Genomic DNA, 24,974 nt, shown 5'->3' with positions numbered 1-24,974 from the left:
AGCTTAGCTCATTTTAATGTACGTTTTAACAGCTTGGTTAGCTCATTTTAAGAAGGCTTCCGAGTTAACAGTTGCTATGGACGCAGCTCTCACTGTGAGTGTAACAGATTATTTTTAAACAAAAAACGGAAAGATAATCATTTTTAAATTAATAAAATGATTTCCAAATCAATACTTTTTGTCCAATAATTGATTCCGTAAGTAAGTTGACGTGCAATAAGAGGGTTATTGTATAGTGAGCAGGTTGTTATCGAGTAGAGGAACCTGCTCACGCTGTCGGGGTTCCTCTATCTGCTCACCATCTTATCCCTTACTTAACAGTAGCACAAGTTGAAAGGACTCAGTGCTGTCAGGTACACATTCAGATTCATCTACAGTTCGTTAGTATTAGCCACCATAAGCTAGTGGTCATATCAGACCTGACCAGCAAGCTTTTCATTGCTAAGTGGATTTTTTTGCACAGCCTCAGTTTCGCATGAAGTCCAATGCGTTTGAGATCCACTACAGAGCTTTACTACTGATCTGACTGCACGTTAAAGATTGTGTAGGCTTTAGAAGCACTTTTTGTTTCTCTTGCCAGTGATTAATAAATAAAACTTCCTATGGCTTCCTCAGGCATGAAGTAATTCTGCCAGTTATTCCTTACATGATTGGATGGTTTACCTTCCCTGCCTACCTTATCGCACTCTCGTACTCAATGCAATAGCTTGAGCAAGCTAAGTAGTAGCACAAGAACAGCAAATGAAGGTAGCATTAAATTGTTATGGATGATATTAATATAATGGTTAGGGTGTGGGGTGTGAGAGAATCTTCAAAACTGGACCAGTATATCTATGCGTGTGTTTAAAGTGTTCAAATGCATTTTGTCAGAGCCACATCATCATCATTGTCGTCATTTAATTTCTGCAGTAAGAAGCACATTAAACTGTAAGTAACACTGGTCATGGTCTGTCGATGAAGCGAGGCAAACTTCACAGAAAGCCATAGAAGCTCGATGATGCTCTGTCATGTTTGAACACGCAGAAAGTTATTTCAATCAGCGGCGCGTCACAGCGAGCCGCACCAGAGAATAAAACTTTAATCTGCTGATACAGCGATTCTATAAATACTTCACTGGTCAGTTACAAAGCGCTCGTCTTGTAGCGTGTCATGATTCAGAGGCCTGCGACGGGATATCAGATGAAGTTTTACATGCTGTTTCTGATGGCTGAATGTGATTTGTTTTGATCCCTCGCTGTCTCTGCGAGTGACAGATAACGGGTGTCAACCAGCCTGACTACAGCTCCACCGCAGACAGATTACCTGCTGCAGCTCGCTATGACGCATCGCAGAGGACCACGAGAGGTAAATAAGACCATGAGAGGGAGTACAACAAAAAACAACATAAAATCAAACACAAAAATTTACTTAAGCACAGTTGTATGTGCATTCTGCTTGACAAAAGTATAAATAACATCTTTCTTTAAGTGTAAATAAACTAAACTACAGTGTTGCCGAGCTGATCGGTTACTGACCTGCTTGGACAGAAACAGGCCTCTCCAGTAGGAAGACAGTCTGCTTCCAGTGTGTCTTTGTGACCTGAGGACCCGTGGAGAACATCACCTGGTGTGAGAACAGAGCAGAGTCAAAACATGTCTTTAAAGAGCTAGCAGGACATGTCATTTGTAGCATTTACATAATTAAACAACTTTCGGATTCTTAAGGACCAAAAATCTGTTTAGAAATCAAAACTATATCTTTATAAACAAATGCTGTTTTTTCAGTGAGAATCAATAATGGCCAAAAAACAATGATCTTTGTTAAACTTAGTACATTTGAAACTTGACAATATTTTTAAAAAAGCTCAAGGACTTTTAACATTTAACTTTAGAATAAAATAAAGCTGCACAGAAGCTGTAAAAGGGGTCAATCCACTCTTACAGTTGTGTGTCAACATCCTTTCTATCTTTGAATCATAAATGAAATGTAACTGCACTGTATTTCTAAAGCCAACAGATTTATTTATCTAGCATACCCTCCCATTGAAGAAATTAACTGGCCCATCCTTAGCATGCAGTTTGAGTCTCAGGTACAATAGGAAGTGCAATCAAGAGGCATATCTGTGCTGCTCACAGAGCTTGGCATCGGCTTTTCCAACCGGCCGGCTCTGCTGGGTAAGTGCTTATATCAGCAGTCGGCTAGGACGCCCGTCGATCGCCAGCGAACGCCTCGGGGACGAGGAACACGCTAAAGCGTGAACATAATTGAGTTTCCGTTAAATGGCTCGGCTGTTGCCGCTGCTGCTTACCTTGTTGCTGCAACCTTTGTCAAAGAAAATGTCAAAGTAGCCGACAATTGCCTGCAATGAAATATGAGGGGCACGTTAGAATGTGACAGCACAATAAACCCCTGGATTTGTTTGACTACACTGCAACTCTGACATGCAGAGCTGGGAGAGAGGCAGGAGGCAGAACGAGGCTCAGGTGTTAATGAGCTAAATGAGAACAGTGAGCTGCCATGTGCTGGAATAAGGCAGTAAAAACAAACTAGGATCAAAATGTACCGTTTAAATATTTACAGAAAGCTTTACATGATCTTATTTATAGTGTTACCTTAAAAGACAAATAGGAATTTCTTTTATACAGCTTGCCATGTCAGCCATGTCATTGTTAAATGTGTGCACATGTGAGTGTCTGTGTTTGTGTGGTTTGGACGCAACAGTATATGCCACCCTGTTACAGATATAGTAGGTATCATTACAAGTCTCCCTCCTTTCTGGAATAAACAACCAAGTTCTTCGTTTAGGCTGAGTCAACAGCAGCTCCCGTGCGCTCCCTCTCACCTCATCTGGGACACTTGTCAGTGGACAAAAGAAATAAATTATGAGGCAGCCGCCAAACAACATCGAGGCAAACAACATCGGGGCAATTTTGCTGACAAAAATCTTGGTACATAAAAATAGCAAAGGTAGCTATTTTGGTGACAGCATTGCAGCATTGTGTAAACACTCACACAGAGGAAGAAAATAAACCTGGTTTGTTATGTTGATAAGAGTTCGTATAATCCAATTAAAATCAACCTATCCGGTCTGAAGTTTCATTTAAGCTTTCTAAGGTGTTTAAAATGATGGCCTCTCTTATCCATCCTTCAATTCTCCAAAAGCCTTTCTTTAAAAGAACCCGAGCTCTAAACCAATTCACATATCTTACACAAACTGAGGGAAAGTCCAGCGCCACATCGCCTGTAGGTGACCGTAGTCAGATATGTGAGGCAAAAAACCACCCCCCCGGGCTTGTTTTCCTCCCATCTCTCCCCCCACCGGAGGAAGAGAGGCACTCTATCAATCTCAGGCGTGCACTTGTAGTGGCAATGATGCAGAACTAATAGCTTTTAATCCTGACGCAGCTGACAACTTGGAGGCCAGCTCTCTGAGACAAAGAAGAGCCGAATCAATGCAAGAGAGGGAAAGGGGAGAGCGGGAGGACAGGAGGAGAGAGGTAAAGACGGGGAAGCAGAGCAAAAGAAGGCGTAGGGAAAGTTGAAAGGGAGAAAAGGAGCAGGAGAGAGACGGTGGCTGTAACACATTATAAGCTCGGGGTGAGATTTTCTTCTTTAACGTTTGTTTTTATTGATTTGTATCGCTCACAGAAGCAGAGAGGAGCCCCATCTGTCCACTGCTTCTGTAAAAATAGCTGAAGCTGTATTTAAAAATTTAATTTTTCCCAGTTACATCTTTTATTCATCAAGCATCTGCATACAGTACACACATAAAGATACACAGACTTGATAAACACGATGCTGTCGGAAGCTGTGTTCAACACACTCCCCGCACAGAGGCTTCAATCAACCTTTATCGACTCAGACAGGCAGGGGCGGCACCGCTAGCTCACAGCTAAACCTCCAGAAAAGAACCCAAAGTGGATAAAAGAGCATGTCAACTCAATGCAATTATGGCTTTTAATGAACGCTACAGAGACGCTCGGTGCCGAGGTAATTAGGAAATTAGCCGTAATTACTCGTCAGGCAGAGCGGATTCACCTCTCTCAGTCGGAGAGGCAGAGATCATCCTCAACGCGCCTCGCTGATGACAACGCCTCGTAAGCGAGATTGATTGTCAGATCTGCGTTGTGCAACTTTCGCCCAGCAGCGAGACGGGCAATTTAAAATTTGGGCCAGAGAGTGAAACTTGTAGATACAGAAGCAGCAGAGAAGCTCGGCGCCTCGCTGCCCCATTAAAACCACGTTTGACAGAAAGAGAAGGAATGTTACTACCTGGTGCATAAAACACAGAAGATGTAAAAGTGTTAAGATAAGCAATAAAGATCTGGATGACTCACACCTGATATAAGCTGTATCAAGCCCAGCTTATCAGAGGGTTTGATGCGTTTTGTTTTAAACTGGGATGATGGAGAAAGTTTTTTAGCAAACTTAACGATAGCTTTTACAGCTCCCTATAAAACAGTTTGGCAATGTTCAAACTTCAACTCCAGATGGAAACTAAAAACTTTAATTAAACAACAAAAGCAGTTTCTGTTTATGTCTTTCTAAAGCTACGAATTAAAACACCTTTGTGAGGTCTGTACTGCTGTTTGTCCTTTCTGAAGGTTTCTTCTGTTGCTCTCTTTGTCTCTATCGCTCAAACATTGATACGTGGAAAGTGATCATTATTATAGGGAAAGATGAGAGATATCCTTTAAGCAGCATATAAAGTTGTTACAGCTAACATGTTAGCAAACGTTGCCTAGATGCACATCCATGAGGCACAGAGCAGTATAAGCACTGACAATGCTGAAGCCACTCATCACAAGGAGGTGGAGAAAACTTTGAGGAGAGGAGCAAAGCGTATAGTTGTCATCATCTAGCTAGCTAGCTTTAGCTGTGGAGGACTTATGCACAATGTAAAAGCCATATGTTCCTTAATTCATCAGAGCATTTGATTTGATTGATTGCGGTCTGGATATGAAGGGAAATTCCACATATGTAAGAAAAAATAAATCGCCTACCTTAGCACTAAATAAAACATTTTGTGCCCTCACAGATTCACGTTCAAAAGCTATGAATTATTTATCAATGATAACTTTAACAACCAGTGTTAATTTCGTTAAAGAAGATAATGACAATAAATGTAAAGCGATTTTTTTTCCATGACGAAGACGAGACGTTGGCGAGCTAAAAATACATATTTGATAATAAAAACTCTGACGACATGTATGTTTAGTTTTCATTAACAAGACGAGACGGGACTAAAATGTTAGCGGCGGGCTGTCAGACATTCAAAATGCATGTTCTCCCATGCTGTTCGTTTAATCTGTCAAAATACAAGCAATTCATTCCTGTAACGTGGTAACCCAGTTAAGGTGGTTATGAACTTTCTCTGTGTCACTAAAGTGCTTTCTGTTTCAGGCTCTGTGCCCGCTCACAAAAAGGGGCGTTTTACGCGTCATTTGATGCTTCTTCAGCACGAAAAGGGAGCGATCATCGGCTGTCTGCTTCAGTCAGACTCTTTAAATGAGAAGCGATGATGAAAAGTCATCTTTAGATGCTGTGTCCTCATCGTTCTTGTACTGTCTGGATGATCTGCTGAAATTTAAAGTGTTCGTTTTACCTGAAGCAAACGGGTAAAAACGAGAAGAGGGAGACTCGGGGTGGGGGGGTCATATGTTCTCAAGAGAGACTAAAAGTAATGACTAAAACGTGGTGACGTTTTATTCACTGAAACTGGACCAAAATGTTTTGAGTTGTCGTCGACTAAAACTATGAGAATGACAAAAATGTGACTAAAACTAACAAGCATTATCTTCTACAGACTCTAAGCTAAAATAGCTGCCAAAGTTAACACTGTAAACAACCCCCTGCTATTCTATCTCAGACATGCTCAAATCCTAGACAGGTTAAGGCCTCTAAAGAAGAAGAGAGAGAGGGAGGATTATGGGTCCAAAAGAGACCGAGAGAAAAGCCCCGGGAGAAGGAAGGGTTAACTTTAAACATGGAGGCACATATGCACACCCACGCACCAAAAACAGGACAAATCAGAATGAGCGCTTTTCATTTTCATCAGCGTTTAGCCTTGGGCCCCGGCTCTGTCTGTGATAAGTGATGACAGTGGGCTCCATGACGGCCCACGGAGGAGGCTCCGCTACACTGCAGCGCTCCGGCCCCCATTCTCCGGGAAGAGCGGGGGGAAAATTAATAATTATCATCATGGATAACACCAACAGGGAGCAATTCATCATCGCTCCCCTTTCGCCCGGCTGTGTGTCAGCGAGCCGCGTGGCCCGGCCAGATACTATTATACGACGGAAGGGGGGGGGCGTAGGGAGGGGGGTGGGGGGTTAAGGGAGGGGCACTGAGGGGGAGGGAAGGAGGGGGCGGGAGAAGAGAGGGCTAATGCGCTTTTGATGGGGTTTATCCAGGCGTGGAGGCTTCAAGCACGACCACCTCACGGGCGAGTTGGTGTGAATTCCTCCCCCCTCCTCCTCCTCCACCTCTCCTCTCAGCCTCTCCACCCGACTGCTGCCACTCCAGTGAGGAGGAGCACCATTCAGCCTCAGTTATAGCGCACCTGCACTCGGACACTCAAGATGCCCCTCAGACAAACACACACAAACCACTGTACTGTAACAGCCAGAGAGGAATAGATTCACGCTGTGCAATTCTGATTGAAGATAAGCTACATAACACTTGACTTACTTTCTATGTATGTAGATTTGGGAAATGCAAACTCAGGGAAAAGGGAACAAGCCTCCTATGGCTGATCCCAAATGCCTTTGAGAGGTAGTGAAAGGTAACACAGAAAAACAGATCCACTTCCGCTGTACTCCACTCTGGTTTGTTTATGTTAATGTCAGGTTGTGGCTTGTTTTTGATAACTCTAAACAAGCACTAGCAAACATAAGAAGATTGCTTGTGTCTGCAAGTTTCTGAATTGCAAAATGAAAAAGTATAAACTACGCAGTCTTCATCGACTGCCACATACAGTAAAGGTAAAGTGGCCCTGTTGGTGCTTTGAACTTTACTTCTACAACTACTGTTGACGAGTTTCTATTTTTACTTTTGGCTGGAAAAACAGGAACGTGTGTGTGACATGTGACATTTGATTCAGTGTTCAAAGGTTCCAATCACAAAATGACAGTGGCATCTCCCCTTTAACTTCCAGCATGCTGACATAAATCAGTTTAGCATTTGTTCATAGTCAAGTGGAAACAGCCTGTCAGCAGAATTCTTGTGTACAGTCAGCTGATACCCCAAGTCTGACTGCAGTGTACTGATGACAGTGGTGAGAGTTAGAGTGGATTTTTCCATTAACAATTTCCCTTCTTAATGTGCTGAAAACCGTCCTTGAAGTTGACGAGTGCCTGCCCTGTCAGTCCAGAAGGCCACCCCCCCCCTCACACATAATTTACATTTGATGGAAAGTGTGTTCGAGATGGATTACAGAGACATTTTTTTTCCTCTGTAGCGCTACAGTAGCTACATCAGCAGCAGTGAGACAGCACTGTTAAAATTAATTACAGACAGAAACTTGTTCTCTGCTGCCACGCCATCAGCATACATTATGAGGCGGGGATGAGGCTTTTCTGCTACCTGCTCTACAGCTCAGGTAAAAGGATCACAGAGATGTGGGGGCTTTACCAAAATAAGCAGCAAGGATAAAAATGTCCAGAGAGAATTTCAGATCCAAGTTTAAATTAAAGTTCCAGCACATATATATCCGGTAAAGCGGCTTTACCGTGTGTAAAGGCAGACATGTTGTACACAAGGCGAGGATGTGAGATGTAAAAGGGAGGCAAGAGTGAGAGGGATTTGTCTTGTGCGTGAACGGCGCAGACGCAGGGGTTGTGCTGTTCATTTAATGCAAGGTTAGGCAGGCTGAGCTGATGAATGGACTGTCGACGGGAGAACAAAAGCAGGCGCTCCATCACAGGACGGGAGGCGCAGCAGCTCTCCCTCACCGATCCCCGAGCACTGGTCCAGGAGCGGTTTACCCTTCACACATCCTAACCTTAACTACTACTGAGGAGCTGCAGCCGATACTGACTGCAGATCAGTATCTTTACGGTAACAACACCTTGCTCCTGCAGGTCAATAATCCATCTGTAAATCCTGGGACAAGCAGGCAGGAAGCAGGAGGCGGGCATCTACAACGAGTACCAATTATTCTCTCTACGCAGAATACTATAAAAGCCAGAAAAACTTGAATGAAACTAGTATTATAGCTTGACTGAAAGCGTACTCATATACATATGTATGCTTGTGTGTACCACCACTGCAGCTGAGGATGATCAGAAGCGTGAAATAGCAGCGAGGAAGCAGAGACAAAAGTAATCTTGTACCTAAACATCTATAAATAAAATGAAAATGGAAAACTACACCTCCACTCTATATGAGCCAATCATTTGTTTTGTGGCAGGGGACGCCGAACATGACTGGACTTACATCCCAGAAATAGAACCTGGATGTTTTCAATTACAGAGCAGAAAAGACAGGAAAAATGAGAGGATGTTTACAAATCCCATTAAATTCAGCGGCCTCACCCAGGGAGCACAGGCCAGATAATAACCACCTATTGATTATCCATTAAACCAATACACCAGACAGTGCAGTAACACTGCAGCACAACACAAAGCTGCTCCAACACAATGGGCTTTTTCACAGACAGGCCACTTCTCACAGTGCAGAGCGTCAGAGGCTGCAGCAGTGAGGCTGTTCAGGCTGCTGCTGCTGGTACCACAGAGAGTAACGTGGCTCTAACAGTGGAGGAAGTTCAGGGGGAGGTAGGGGAGGGATACGGCCAGGGGGGTGTTGATTGTGGCTGCCGGCACCTCACCAAATAGAATCATAAACCATCGTCCATGCTTTGGCGCCTGAAGCTGACCCTCACTGAGGACATGCACTTTGTGGTGCAGTCACTGGTAAGGCTGACCTACACAGCACATTTCAAAGGTTCAGGTTTCAGATGAGTCATGCAATGTCTAATATCACACTCCTTATTTTGGTCATTCATAAAAAGATTAAAATGCATACTGTGTTTTTGTTAGGACCTGGCAAGGATCCCATAACAAAAAAAGCTATTATTAACCAAATAGGCTATTATTATCGACTTAAATGTTTGTATTTTTGCAGCATAAAACTTCTCTACTAGTTATCTTCACAGGACAGTACACTTGTACTGCAGTATTTTGTATTCTCTCTTTTCAGCTACACTAAAGGACTCATGGCGTCAGCACCCAGCAAGCATGCAGCCTCTGTTCCATTAATAAGGTTATCCAAGGAAATAAAACTGTATAATTTTTTCCAGCCATGCAGTTATTTCTTTTTGACTAAAGGCTTCTACTCTTTCCAGAAACAAGGTCCAGTTTTCTTTGGGAAATTCAGTTTAAAAGCAAATACTTCAACAGTTCTCAAGTGTAATAGGAGCTGTATGTCGCTTGCTTAAGGGCACACAGAGAAGTAGATATATCCAGGACAGATATCTTTAACTCCTTTGTGCGAGTTTGCTCAAAAACTGTGCAAAGCTTTGAGCCTTCAGGTCACAAACAATCTGTTGAATAACCTATCAGTACTATCTATATGTCTGATGACTTTACTTTACTTTATGACTTTTCTTTAATTAACAGTTTCCTGACTCTGACACGATTATTACAGGTGGAGATCAGCTTTGTTCCAGTGGATATAAAACCATGACGGGAATCTTGTTTTTTGACGTGCAGCAACTACTTAAGGCTCCAGTGTGCGAGGAGGCTTGTGATTGTGTTAGTGAGTGTGTGTTTGACACAATGACAGGTCAAGCAGGCTGTGAACATCCACTATGTTGTATGACATGTAATTCAGAGTCACATTAGCCTCTTTGCTCTGATTCGATTTGAAACTCTATTAAATATCCGACTGACGGACATCCTCTTAAATATAGAAGCGTAATCCATCAACATGAGCTGACTGATGTCTCTGCTGTTTGTACTGCCTCGCTCCTTTCACACAATATCTGTGATGAATGACAGGTGGGGACAGAGGATGTGCAGACGTATTCCTTTTTGTTTGTGTAGCCCTTGATGTTCAACATTTGAACTAAATTAAAATTTAAAGGAGGAATCAGGGAAACAGTGTGGAAAGACAAAAAATATCTGAATTTGAAACAGCTTTACCAAATATACAACCTTCTTTATAGCATTATGGATGTGTCAAGTGGGTATCATCTATACATGGTTACTTACCGTGCAGTCTGTAGTGTTTGTTATCTTCAAGCAGAAATCTGATGCAAACTCCAGCTCAGACAGGCACACTTTGTTACAGTCAATCGTCTGTTAAAAGGTCAAAAACACAACTTAAAAACAATGATTACAAAATGAACTGTGATTAATCAAGGCACACAGAGATGTAGTTGTTATAGAAGGAATCTGATCAGCAGTTGTTTCTGTGTTTCTCCTGGTGCATTTGGGTCTACTGTCTCACTCAGAGGACAGGATATGAGGTGCAAGTCCCGGTCTTGTATTTCCTGTATTTCGATGTATTTCAATTTTACAAATACAGCTGAACTCTGGCTTAGTTTGAATCAAATATCTAACAGCTAAAAGTAATAGTTTTCCCTTTCAGGCTCATACACAGCAGCCACAGTAATACAATATACTCTATATGTCGTATCTTCTGTGTTTACACTGCTGATTCTATGCGTTATGATAACTTTCATCATTAATAAAAATAGATCAAACGGGGAAATACAAGTGGTCAGACTCAAGATCATACATGTTAAAGGGGGGTATAATGCTAATTTCAAGCTTCATATTTCACTCTGTGATACCTGTGGAGTAGCTTAGCATAATTTACAGTTAAAAAAAACTCCACATGTTTCTCACACTCTGCCTGAAACAACTCAGTCAGCTCTGTGCCTTTAAGAAACCCCGCCCCAACAAGCCCACTCTCTTCTGATTGGCCAGCTCTGCGAAGCCTGCTGAGGCTGCACTCTGTGACGTCACTAAGTGCAGCGTGTAGAAAAAACTGTGTGAAACCTGGCGTTCACAGCAGCCTGCAGACTGAGCTGAGAAGCCTGGGGATTACTCTAACATACTTTTACCTGCAGATCTGAAACTTCACCCACGTTTAGTCTGGACATCCAACATTGTTACATTATATATGTCTTAAAATGTGAAACAGCATAATACCCCTGAACACTTTATGTCACTATTAACTCTTCATTGCCCATAAAAACCATGAGTGTGCAAAAGTACATGAAGTAAAGAAGGTCAAAGTTGAGCCAAGAAGTCGCTCTGCAAATTGCGATGGATGCTTATGTTTGTGTTCTCAACCTGTATGATCATCTGACTGTTCTCTTACACTATGCTAAGTCTGAGTATAATGTTATCATGACTGGTTGGTGACCATTAGTTTGTGGACACTACTTTCCCCAATGCAGAGTGGGATACTTTGAGTCTACTATATGGGTAATTATTTTCATCATACATTTGTAAAGATCTGTAAAATGGTGAGCGTACTATACTGTGAGTAGTGAGTGACTTTGGACACAGCCATCTACACAGTATTTCACTTAGGGATGAAGAAAGGTCATTGACATCAACACAACAAATAAATAAATAAATATAAACTTGGACTTGTTAGCCAGTGGATCCTTGATTGTGCCATTTAAGAGACCACCTAAGGAACATACTCGCAAATTGACGTCCTTAACTCTTAGAACTATGACTCTGAACATTACACAGTGCAGCTTTAAAGCAGCTTCGAACGGTTGCAAGTTAACATTCCTATCTGTTCTCACTAAGAAAAAACCTCATCTGCTTTGCAGGAATTTATAATTCCATGAAAGGGCTCTCAATTTTACGGAGTTGCAGCCAGCCTTAATGGAATGTTATTGGATCGTATCAATGGGAGGCAATAGATGAGAGTCCATGTAATTTGGGCAGAGGGGCTGTCTATTTGTCACTGGAGGGGAGAAACTATCGATTAGAGGATTCAAATTCCATTATATCAAGTTCTGCTCTCATTCATCACATCCACAGATGTGTGGAGGACATGCTAGGTCTACTTAGCAAACAGGCGAAGGAACACAGGGTGGTGTGAAAGACGAGAGGGAAGAGCATTTTTATACGGAAAGCATGAGAGGAGGTATCTGTGCTCTTAGATGTTTGGACTGTGTGTGTGTGCGTTTGTTTTATCTCAGTGTAATGTGTGTGCTCTCCCATCAGCCCAGTGAAAACTGCTCTATCCACAGGGGGGTGAGAGTAATGAAGTTTCCTAAAGAGGAACTTAAACAAGGATTAGACAGATCAATCACCCAGCTCTACAGCATCAGCACCCACCCACACACACACACACCTTCGGGGCCCTATCTCGCTCTCCACACCTAACTCATGCTCTCATTCTCTGTCTATAGCCTAACAGCTTGGATCCCACAAACTCTATTTCTCCCATTTGCAGCTCACCAGATCCTTTTGAATGAGGATCAGACTGACACGTTGGCTTGCCAATACATCTAGCCCATACAGGTGTTAAAGAACGGATACTTGCCAATTGGCGCCATCAGTATATGACAAAATTGAGGATACAAGAGTATGCACAAAAGGTTTTGCCTCAGGGAAGCCACTGGCAGAAACATTTGATGTTGTCATCTTTGACTCTATTTAACCCACGGTGAATTATGGCCTGTCAAAATGACCCCATACAGAAGGGACAGATCCCTTTGCAGAGGTTGCATGACAATGATTTGCAAGTTGTTCAATAGATGAGTGATTAAACGTTGTCAGGTTGTTTCATTCAAAGATGTACGATGATTAAACACTATTCAGTATTACCCAAGAAAGAACAAAATATTAAAGAAAAGTCTGAATTCTTTAAATGGTCATACTTATAATCTGGTGACCCCTTAAAATGCATCTTAAGATCCCTTTTAGGGTCCCGATCCCAAATACAAATTGGTAAAACATACTGACTTTCAAGGATGTACTATTATTGGACTACGCTGCAGGTTGAAAGCTGCAGTGCGTAACATCGAAGTATGTTTACCTGTATGACTGTCGGTTCAGAGATGAGTGTGTCTGCTTGCAGCACTTCCACGACAGCCTCAGGCACCACCGCCTTCTTCATGCACGCCATGTTGAAGCCGTACACGTCATCCCAGAATGCAATGCGGTCTCTGTGTTTCTGCGTGTCTCCGACTGCTGCCAGGCTGATGTTACAAAGGTCTGGATAGACTGTGGGGGAAAGAAGAGGAGCAACTTGAGTCAGCACCAATGACAATGCTTGTAAGAGATAAGGGTGCCACTAGGTTGGGCCTAGATCTGGCTATAGCCCAACCAAGAATTACAATTGTCTGCTGTTTTCCAATTTACCCATTCTACTTAAGTAACTGGCTATTCAATTAGCTTTGGTGTACTAGCAGTGCGATAAGAAACACTTTATTTAACCATTTACCAACCTTGTTAAGAGGAGCCAGAATCGAGAGAAAATGAGACAGTGGAAGCAGATACACAGAAGCAGTGGTGGGATACCACCTGTTACACGTTACAGAAGCTCCTCTGGTGCTCCTCACTCCTAGCAGTGCTATTAGCAATGTTGGCCTCCTGCCAGAGGAGGAACCTCGACATAAAGCAATGAAAAAGCTTCTTAGCAAAAACTCAACAGCCCACAGAGCAGCTTTATTTAGAAATTGTAGGAGCTGGAGTAGTGGCTGGAACATTTCCCCACTAAAATGCAACTTTTGGTCGACATTTCCAACAATCCTGGCCTGTGTGAGCTGCGTACATCTCGTTATTTTGCCTATAGTTTTTCATGCAGTTTCTTTTATCGAGGTGACTTATTCATTTATGCAGTTTTCACTTTCTTTCGTCTAACTGTCAGTTGATTTTTCAATTTTGTGTAGGTCTACTGACAATGCAATTAAAGCACCGTTATGCAAGAACCTATCATTTCTGTGACTTGGCGCTCCTACAGCTTTGGAGCACAATTAACTCTGTTACTATGACTTTAGAGCCAGCCCAAGATATATTCTTGTCTGGCCTAAGTCGCGCTCTCTGTTTCTCGTACCCCTTAAATTTCCTATTTGGTCTTTTCCCCTCTGCCATGATGTCCTTAATGAGAATATCAAGCAAAGACCGGTAAGTTTTGCTCAAGGGCTTTCTGCCAGAAAGCCACGAAGCATTACGCACTTCTTACGGGAGATTGTACCCCCTCAAACCAAGAACAGGCCTTCATGGCGATGAGTAAGCGTGTGCCAACAGAACAAATTTTTAGCAGTTATTTTAAGGTAAAATATGAACAGAATGTAGCTTTAAATTGAACCTGAATGTTGCTTTAACCTTCGAAACAATTTACTACCACTGCAAAACAAACAAGGGCACCAGAGAAATGTATCACTCTCCATATTATTTTGGGTCACTGCACCTCAAAATAGAGTTTCAGTTGTACTCAACTGTTGTCAGACCACCTGGTCATCAATGGGATTAATCTTGCCCTAAACAAAAGATCATTAATCATAACTACAAAAAAGGGTGGGCAAATTGGTGTCCCACAAACTTCTGCTCTCAGTGCAGAGACGTGCTTAATATCAACAAATTTAATGGCTTGAAAACCATTCAGCAAATTTAATCAGAGAACGCCTTAACATCTTGTGGGTGTGGAGCTTTGCATCAATTTCATGAGGCTGCAGTAATGACTGTATCCATCACATGTGCACAAAACATGGCCTGATGGCCCTTTTGTCCTACTTTCATACTTTACACTCTCTTCATTTGATGGCCAAAATGCGGACACACTGTCATTGCCATAAGTGACTTTTCAAGATATCATTGTCTCATGAGGCCTAAAATAACTGCCTGTACTTTTAAGGAAAGGCTTTCAGCACGATTTTGGATCCAGCAGCAGGGATTTGCCCCCCTTCATCCACAAGAGCGTCAGCAAGTCAAGCACTGATGTTGGCCGACAAGGTCTGGCACACAGTTGGCAATTCCAGTTCTTCCCAAAGGTGCTGAATGGGGTTCGACGGCTCTGTGCAGTTAAGTCAAGTTCTTTCAAACAAAACTTTTAAACCATTTCTTAAGGGAGCTGGCATTGGGCAAGGCCTTCCCCAAATAGTTGCTCTAAGTTGGAGGCTTGCTTTTGTATGCCATTTAGATGCATCCAGACAAAGAGTACACTACATGTAAAGATGCGTTGATAACTGAGAAGTCTGTGCATTATTTATTGTCTGGCCATGGTAGGTAGGCGTGCATCTCCAACTTAACCATTAAAAGCTGATATTCTGAGCCACTCCTCTTGCATTCAAAGTTTAATGAGTCAATTTTCTCTGCAGCACAAAAATCCATTAGAACAGAAGAGATAAAAAAAATGGCCCCCTTATTTTCTTCTTCAAGCAGACACAAAGACAAGAGCAACAACCATTATCCCATTGTTCATTATCCCCTTTATTACTTCAGGTAGGCATGCTAAATAAGGATGCCGAGCGTAGTTAATAATGTTGATTGAGCTCTCGTGCTTGTTTTCCATCAACAGTGATAACTATGCGCTGGTTGTGGAAAAGATTGAGGATGTAGGGAGTAAAAAATGACGGGATCCCAGTCTTAAAAAAAAAATCATTACTTGAGGTTGAATATATTTGAAAACGCTGGGATATCACATGACTTTGGTGATATGTTGGAGCTTTTCCCAAAGGCCAGAACATAAACACTTGATCTCACAGGTGACAGTACCTCTATCACCTTAGAGAAATGACATCAGCTGAAAAACACCCTGGCTATACTTTGGTCAGACAAGCTTTTGATGTTTTTGCAGCCTCAGAAAAACAATTCTTCTTAGAAGATGGAAGATGTCGGTCAGTCACTCGGGAAGCGTTTTCAGAGAATCATTTTTCAGAGCTTCTCAGGCCGAGTAAAAGAGGGCGACTGTTCTCGCTCCTCATATTGCATAACACTATCTATTGAATGAACATTACCCATGTCTTAAAATGAGCATTAAACGTGAGCCTTAATGTGTCTTCTCATTGTCTTTTCACATCTGAATAGATTCCTTTGTATGGTTAATATGCTTGGTGATTAAGCAAGAGCTGAGATGCTTGAAGCCATCGGTATCCCTACTGTGAAGTAACATTAGCCCACACAGAGGCCTAGGGCCCGAACTAGAGTTAGAATACACTCATGAGGATACATCAAACTAAATATTTTATATACTTACTATCACTAGTAGTAATGTAGGTTCTGTCCTAATTTGAATGTTTCATTATAGGAGGATTGGAAAGAAAAATATTCAAAGTTTACGATGGTATCATTATTATGTACAGAGGGAAATTCATCCGGCAAGGCAATCTGCAAAATTAGTTCAGGCTGAAAATAGCCAGGTCATACCACTATTAGGTAATATATACACATGAACTAATGTATCAGAGATTTAAAATATTAATACACTGTGTGTAAAACATTAATTATTGCTATTATATTGGATATAATTGTGTATATGTTAGATTAAATAATTCACAGTAGCAGCTATTAGCAGTTAGCAACAGTAATCGTTGATAGTTACACCAAGCAGTTAGCTGTAGTGACAGCAGATATAGTTAGCTGAAACTTTAGCAGATAGCAACAGAAAACAGTTAGCAACAGTAGAAAACATAAACTGTCAGCAGCTATAATAGTACATAGCAATAGAAAGCAGTTTGCAGCAGCAGTTAGTAGTAGCAAGCAGCTAATAGCAGCAATAATGCTTGGGAGCAGAACTAGCTTCAGCCAGATAGCATGCAAGCAAACAGGCATGAAGCAACAGCAATAAGCAGTAACATTTTATTGGCTGCTTTGTTAGAGTGCATCGACCATGTATTTCTTCCGTAAACAATGCTATGGGCTCCGTCTATTAGCTGACCATTGAATGCTATGTCTAGCTATAGCTAACAAGCGAACTCAGCACAGACATTAAAGTGAGCTTGACCCGTTTTTTTGTGTAAGTATTAGGGTCAATCTATCATCTGATAGTAGAGAAACCGATTACGATGCAGGAACAGTTTGAGAAGTTTCTATGAATGCATTGAGGCTTTTTTTCATGGTAAAAACATGGATTTGATAGTTTATGAGAAATGTATGTAAGTTAAAGTGCTGTCCAGGAAGAAGAAAAGGGAAAATCCATTGTAACTCATGTGAAATCAACCTGCTCTGAGCCGTCATTCTCCGCAAGTGAGCAAACTACAAACTTTTTTAAAGCCATATTTTATAGTTTCCGAAATAGAAGCCTTCAAATGTTTTATTTATTTTTGCCTGGCATGTGTGTTAGTGCTCAGTCTCACATAACCTTCGACACATGGGACCATAAAACGTGTGAATGGATGGTGACAGCTCAGTGATGGGCAACTCATGGCCTCTCATTATTAGCTGGAGCCTGTTCGTGACCCTGTGAGTGTCACCATAGCTAATGACTGCGCACACACATATTTACACACACACATACGCACTCAAACGGCAGATTTGTCACTCCATTTTACTCTGATTATTGAACCAAGTGAGTAATTATGAGGGCCAGGTGAGAGGAGGGGGGAGCTGCTGATTGGGCAGAATCGGGACAGGCCCGACTGAGAGACAAACTGAGAAAGAAATGTAGACGGAGAGATGAATAGGTGAAGGGAACAGGGGGTGCTGTGGTGTGGATGGAGAGGGAGAAAGACGAAGAGGAAGAAGAGGGGGGGTACATGGGCGTCCCCAGATTCATGGCTTTGACATCTGCGTCCTTCTCGACTCGCTGCTCGCAGCCCGTTTGTCATGCCCCCCCACCCACCAGCCCCTTCTTCTTTTGCTCCCTCTCTCTCCCCCATTGGTCGGCTGTGGAAGAGGGAAAGTCGGTTTGGGAGGGGGCCTGGGACAAAAATGATCCCTTTTCCCTGGACATTGCCCTGTGCCAGGCATGCAGGGACACATTTAAGGATGAAGGGGAGGTTAATGTTGTGGGGAGAATGAGGGAGCCGCTGTAACTCTCTACTAATGTAGCTAAAACACACATACAGCAGCAGGGCTGCAGGGCTGGACCAATAACTCAGCACAGCCATGTGCACACACTCTCTAAATCTGAAACTTTAGAGTAGAAGTGGATAAATCAACAAATGTATTAGGATCAACAGTCCATAAATTAAAAAGAGAACGTTGGTACCTTCATTGTTGTTATTGCATTAAGGCACACACAGGCTGGATTGAAGTGCAGGAATATTTGTTTGCAGATTTGAACACACATACTGCCCTGGGCATGTTTACCTCTGAAGAAAAAAAAAACATGAAGGAGCCTCCACTCATAGGAGGCAGCTAACCTCTCTGCAGCACTTGGCATCGTATAGGCAGAATTAAGCATGGGAGAAAAAACTATATAAACTATATTTAGCAAGTTAGCAAGATTTTCAATGAAACAATGTCAAAATCTTTTAATATCAGAGAATAACTGCAAAAAAAATAGTTGTTTTAACGGAGGGTTTTTCCAGACAAATGCTGAAAATCTTGAAAATGATCATCACTAATTTATTAATTTAGAGCCCCTTCAGCAACAGTGAAGACAGGCCAAAGAAGAAAAAAGAACATCCAACAACTTGACTGTCCTGCCTCCAAGTAACTGCGAGGGACGACAAACACATCCGTGTACAGTATTGGAAAAAATCAGAGTCACCTGATTACATCTATGCTACATGCAGGTTATCAAAATAAAAGCATGATGCATAAAAGACAATATAAACACTCTATTCAAATTGAAAATGTGTTGGGACGAGTCCTTTTTGGTCATCCAAACTCAAAATGTTTCTTTTTACACTCGGACAAATATAGGAAGAATACAGCTGATTATAGGTACATACACAAAGACTGCTACCTCAGAGGTGTGTGGTTAACTGACAATAACGCATAAGAATGTTCATATGGCCATCTAAAGTTCAAACTTGATTTTAGATGTCGTATAATAAATTATTATTTGTAAAAAATCACAAAGTAGATCAGAGGGAGTATGGCCAGATTTTTTCTACTTTTATTTTACTTTGGCCTTCAGGTGCTGCTGGTGGTTGATCCCATGAGAGAAGCCTGTGTTGGGAGCGTCAGGGTTAAAGGTTCATGACGAGCCATACGGTTTTCTCTGACCTGTCACTCTCTGCCTGACTCAGGTCACACCTTCGCCTGTCCAATCTCCCTCCCCAACAGATCTGTCTCTATAGGTTCAGCCGTGCTGGCTGTCCATCAGTGTGTGTGTGTTGTGGTTTTGTGTGTCTCTGTGGGTGTGTGTGTGAGTCTGTGTGTGAGTGTGACCTCTCCCTGGTGTCCCAAGGAGCCACTAAAGGCAGTGTGGTGGAACCGTCCCTTAGTTGGGTCACATTTGGCACAAGCCATTAAATCTGGTCAGTGGAAGGGATGGGACGACCCCGGAGACCGACACTGACACACACACACACACACACACACACACACACACACACACACACACACACACACACACACACACACACACACACACACACACACACACACACACACACACACACACACACACACACAGGCAAATCCCTATAGAAAATGTTCTTTGCATATGTGTCCAAGTATTGTCTATGCACAGACTGACTATTTCAACTTAAACACTTTGATATCTAGTAAACACTCCTTCCTTCCTAAATGGCTGTCCTCTCATACGCACCGGATTACATAAATTGAGGAGATGTTTGCTGCCTGTGTTGACATGTGTACAATTTGACACACTGTAGTGGTAGTCATACATTTCCTACACAATCACTTCCAGATGTGTTACTTGTACTAACCACAGGGGGCCAGCAGGAACACTTCCTCCTTGCTGACAGATTCAATGCTAAGTCAATCTGAACTCAGTATCACACTGAACTGCCCCACTCCAACTATTCAATAGCAGAGGGAAACTGCCCTAACTGTAATATAAATATACCCATTAAAAGAGTTTAAACATTCTCATTAAAAGTATAAATGTCTGAGAATTTGCATGGAAAAGTTAGACGTCTGTCCTACTAGAACAGAGACATTTGTTTAAAGTGTGCAGGCAGTAAGAGGCAGCAGGTCTGACGCTGAATCTCTTCCAGTTGATAATTTAACAGCAGCAGGTTGTGGAGATGCTGGGGTAAACCTTACTTTAATCTGTTCACTCTCTTTTTAAGTGTTGGTGGAGGCAGTGTGGTACCTCTCACAATTAAAATCGGCTATTGCAAGCACAATAAAAGTAGCGTTTTAAGTGTGTATTGGTTACAGAGCTCTTGGTACACAGGATGTTTTGTTAAATTGCTAAAACAAACCTTTGTTTCAGGTCGGTTCAACACTGAGTGCACTCAAGGTTGTTTGAGGCAATGCACAAAAAGTGTTCATGCCACTAAATGGTAGTAGGTGTCATTCTTTAAATAAAGCCTTGACCCAAAAACTAAATTATGGAGACATTCGATAAAAATGTCTGAAGTGAATTTGGGTGTATTTTTTGGATGGAATGTGTCGTTCACCTCAGAGACACTTCAGTCTAAAGCTAGTTCAGAAAATTGAATGATTCTGCTGCAGCAGTCCTGTGTGCTACCTCAAATTTGGTAGTGAAAATAATATGTGACCTACCTGAGCCAGTGTCAGCCAGGTAGAGGTCTCTGGCGTACAGGACAGAGTCCAACATGGACTCAAACAGCAAGAAGTAGCCCTGGAGAGAGAGAGAGAGAGAGAGAGAGAGGGAGAGAGAGAGAGAGAGAGAGAGAGAGAGAGAGAGAGAGAGAGAGAGAGAGAGAGAGAAGAAACACACATTACTACCCCTTCTAGAAAGTTTACTAAGCAAAGGACCCAAGGACAAACGCAGCAGTTCATACACTATCTTCAGGTATCTTTGACAGTTCAAGGCAGGTAATAAAGGCATGCAACTAGAGGACCACAGAACTGATGGAAAATTCAATTATTTTTTAATTTAACATCACCACGCTGGAAATCGGAATTAACCGTGACTGTGACTCGAGAGACGTGCTCACGTGGTTTGCAACACAGCATCCAACGGTTTGACCCTGGGATGACCTTGTGTTCCGCTCCAGTAGACGGCACATTAACCGTGGTATTATTCCATTAATGCTGAAATTGAGTTTTGTCCACATCTTGTTGGCTTCGACCTGAGTGGCAGATACTGCTGACAAATGGCTTTTTCTACCTCCTGCCCCTCCAACCGGCAGAACAACCAATCAGATGAGGCTGAGCTGCAGTTCTGGCACCTTCAATATGGTGTTTGCGCGCACAGAATTTGGGCGGGTTCAAACATACGGGAGGGCATATCTCCATCTGGGCCAAGGAGGAGGAGCAAAATCAGAAGGATTTACTGTAAGTGATGACCCAGAGATGTGACAACGATGACTGGGTCTTTCAGGAACAAAAACACCTTCAGGGCTGAAAGCAAGAGTAAAATTAAAGGAATATAGGAACAGTAACTCCTTTCTCGTCTAATCAAGTCTAGTTAGATATTGATGATATTCAGTACAACATCACAACATCACTCCCTCTCATGTGATGTTGCTATCTTGTGTTTAATTCAAACTGGTTGACAGATTGTTGTGGTAGCGACTAACTTTTCCCCATGCCACCTCGTTTCACAGCATCTTACTATAACTGATACATCTTACAGCCTAAACTACAAAACATTTTCACGACAAGAAATGTAATAAACCAAAGTAATAAGCACAATTCAATCAAAGACCGATATGTAAAGGGTTTATCCTTGAGGAATTGGTCATAGTGGACAAATAAGCTACAAGTATCTGTCAGAAGAATGTTGTATTGGGAGGATATGTCTCATGACAGTGGTAAAAACAAGTAACAAGCCTGGATGTTCTGCTCAGTTGTGAGAGAGAAGCAATTGATTGAATTTGGAGTGTCGGCTCATAAGTATGTCGGGGGGAAAAAAGTGGTTAGGAGAAAGAATCCACTTTATATATATTTGTCTTGAGAGCAGGGAAAGAGGGACAAGGAGAGGTGAGGGCCTGGACTGAAGATAAAGACGTGTGTATGATGGAGAGAAAGCGTAGAGGAAGAGGAGAGGAGGAGCGACACAGAGTGATATTGAGGGAATGCAGTGGCCAGCGGAATAGCAATGCACAGAGATAAGCGCCTTATTATTCAAATAAAGACGAGGAAGGAGAGTAGAGCAAGCAGTAGACAAACAGGGGAAACAGCCCTGATTTATAAGGCGAACTCCAAAATCGTCACCATCTCTGTCATGGGCCTGAGCCGATAATGATGACAGCGATGAAGCTGATATAACTGTCTCATCCGACGGGAGGCGATAACGTGAAACAGTCTCTTTATTGGTCTCGAACCAAAGTCAGGCCCACGGATTGTCTGCTGCTGACTGCTGTGGTCCAGCCGATGTCCTTAGCAGCCGAGCAGGTCGTTTTTAAAACCCTCACACAGAGTACACCAGCATCGTAATTTAGATCCCAATTTCACGGGACACTGCTCCACTTGAAGGAAAGAGGATATGAGAGGGAGAGATGCCTGCAAGCGGAGTCACACCTTACCTTTATCGTCAACAATGCTCCGGGATTATTGCCCCCCCGCTGCCTTTCATGTCCTCCCCGCTGCATGTACCGCACCCCTCCCAATCTACACATCTGCAATGTTAATTACCAAACAGACGACACAAGAAAACTTCAAAACCGACATGAAAAATCTGCGACAGCACGGGTGAACATTTTGTCTCTTCTGAAAGACCAAGGACATCCTGTGTCATTTGTCATCCCTAAAAGTTTCATTCAAACTTGATGACGCTTTTGAAGATCAGTCTGAGACAGCGAGATGTCGACATGAAGCTTCAGTCACATCTGCCGTATATTAGAACGAGAAAGATGTCGTAAAGTTGGACTTTTAATTATACAAAGGCCACCTGGAGGCCAGTCAGTGTTCATGTTTTAATCATAAGAACGCAGAGGTCAAATGTTATATCCGGTGTCTCAGTTTTAAAACATCAACTTTTAATTGAAACGCTACGGTAACTCTGCAGGACCATGTGAAGGAGTGTCATCCCTCGATGTCTGAGGAGTGATGATTCTAATTTAAAGTAGACATCTCTCAAGATCTAAATTGTTTTTTCTTTAGCAGCACCTCTGGCAAGTTTTCTGGAGTGTTTCTAAACCTTAAAGTCGAGGTGAAATGAAAAATGTCATTTTATTCCTTTTAGATCACCTCCCCGGTAATATTGTGCATCTATTTGACAATATAGGCCAAAAAAAATACAGAAAATCAATTTCTTTGTATTCTTATATCAAAATTCAATCATTTTTTCTTCCTGTAAAAAAAAAAAATCCTGTGTGCTTACGTTAGCTAGAACCAACAAATTTCATGAAATTAATCTGCAACATTTAGCCGCAGAGTTAAATGTTCGGTCAGTTAGCTAGCTACTGCGCTGTGGAGAACGTCTGTCTACGCCCACTTCTCAACGATCAAATCAAATCTCTCTAATGATATGTCCCGCCTGCACGTCCTGTTTCACTCGGAAATACGTCACGATACGGAAGCTAGATACTCTTGAAATGCCGTTTCAGCTCGACTTTAATCAAACAGAGATCTGAACAACTTCCTCACAAACAACTTTGACTGTTTTTTTTCATCTAAGCGTCCAATTTGTTTCTTTGCACTTTATCTGCTCTTGTTTTTGAAGTTCCACGTTCTGTGGTCATTGATCTTGTGTTGTTTGTGCTGCAATAATAACTTGAAAATGAGCAGATACCGGAGCAAACAGTACAACCTTCTGCCAACTCTCTTGGCAGACCAAACACGGTTGGGTGACGTGATTCGTGATTTCACCTGGAACGTCAACTCAACACCCAGTTCAGAATACTCCAAAACACTGCAATCACAATGGTGTTTACTCATTCAGCATGATAGAGTGCAAGTGTCTGTCCCACACCAATGCAATGATACTGCAACATGCATGAGCTGCATGAGAAATGGCAACTTAAAGCAATCAACTGTCTTATTTACTATGTGTTAGCAAACAAGCTAACCGCTAATACATAGGAGTAATCCAAGTTGGATCAATGCTCCAAAACTTTGGAAAGGAAGCAACGCCACTACAAGAACATTCATCCATCCATTATCTATACCGATTATCCTGTTCAGGGTGGCGGGGGGGCTGGAGCCTATTTCAGCTGTTATTGGGCGAGAGGTGAGGTTACACGCTGGACTGATCGCCAGTCAATCACAGGGCAATTTAGAGTCACCAATGAAGCTAACGAGCATGTCTTTGGACTGTGGGAGGAAGCCGGAGGACTCGGAGGGAACCCACGCATGCACGGGGAGAACATGCAAACCCCACACAGAAAAGCCCACAACGTCCTGACTGGGGTTCGAACAAGAAACCTTCTACTACAAGAATAAAACATCTGAAATGCTGTGTGCACTCTCTGCAGCCAAGTGGTGTTGATTGATAAGAAGCTTTACTTTACCAACCAACTACTAATTAAACCACAATATAGAACTACCTATTTGAAAACTACCTTTGACTATGTTGGAAGCAAAGAGCTTATCAAAGCATGCACATTATTTTAACTCTGCCCTCTCTTCAAAAATACGGTCCCTTCTGGCTCCATAAAAATCAAAACAGCAATGGTCAAAATGCCAAACTCAAGGCTGAAAAATGGTAGTAAACAAACCAATGGGCCACATCAGCGTGGCTTCATCCCCTACTGTTTTTTTTTTACAGGTCAATGGCTGAAAGGCAAGCAGCGCTAGTCCTTTCCTCGCTTCCTGTTCCCTCCTGCAGACAGTTTGTTTTCCCCGCTTGGCTAGCACAGAGGTCAGGAGTACCTATGTGTTGAATTAATTTCCTTTTTAAATACAGGAGTTTTCCCTTAGGGGTTTAGGCCTTTTTACCTTAGTATCACAAACGTATCTTGATGCATCTGCTGTTGTTAACATGATCAATTTCTACAAATCAAAGTAGATTGGTCCACATCGTTTAAAATGTTTCTGGGAAAAGTGAACCAAGGCCAAAAAACACAATCAGCTGCCAAACTTTCT

The 24,974-nt window shown here is 42.3% G+C and overlaps 1 protein-coding gene across 2 annotated transcripts in view; it reads right to left on the bottom strand.

The window, feature by feature from the left end:
- The window catches only part of prmt3 (protein arginine methyltransferase 3), a 58,133-nt gene that overhangs the window by 9,382 nt on the left and 23,777 nt on the right, over window positions 1-24,974 (bottom strand). For both annotated transcript variants that reach the window (XM_069660407.1, XM_069660415.1), the window contains exons 11-15: window positions 20,544-20,622; window positions 12,991-13,178; window positions 10,191-10,277; window positions 2,288-2,338; window positions 1,515-1,602 (exon numbers count right to left, since the gene is read on the bottom strand). In XM_069660407.1, coding sequence (XP_069516508.1) covers window positions 1,515-1,602; window positions 2,288-2,338; window positions 10,191-10,277; window positions 12,991-13,178; window positions 20,544-20,622 — 493 coding nt within the window. The remainder of the gene's footprint in view (window positions 1-1,514; window positions 1,603-2,287; window positions 2,339-10,190; window positions 10,278-12,990; window positions 13,179-20,543; window positions 20,623-24,974) is intronic.

This window comes from Semicossyphus pulcher, unplaced genomic scaffold (genome assembly GCF_022749685.1).
Source record: "Semicossyphus pulcher isolate SPU_LCO1_2020_fin unplaced genomic scaffold, fSemPul1.0.p SCAF_1, whole genome shotgun sequence".
In the NCBI taxonomy this organism is placed as follows: domain Eukaryota; kingdom Metazoa; phylum Chordata; class Actinopteri; order Labriformes; family Labridae; genus Semicossyphus; species Semicossyphus pulcher.
Note: the sequence above shows the minus strand (reverse complement) of the source record. Positions and strands in the feature narration are given on the sequence as shown.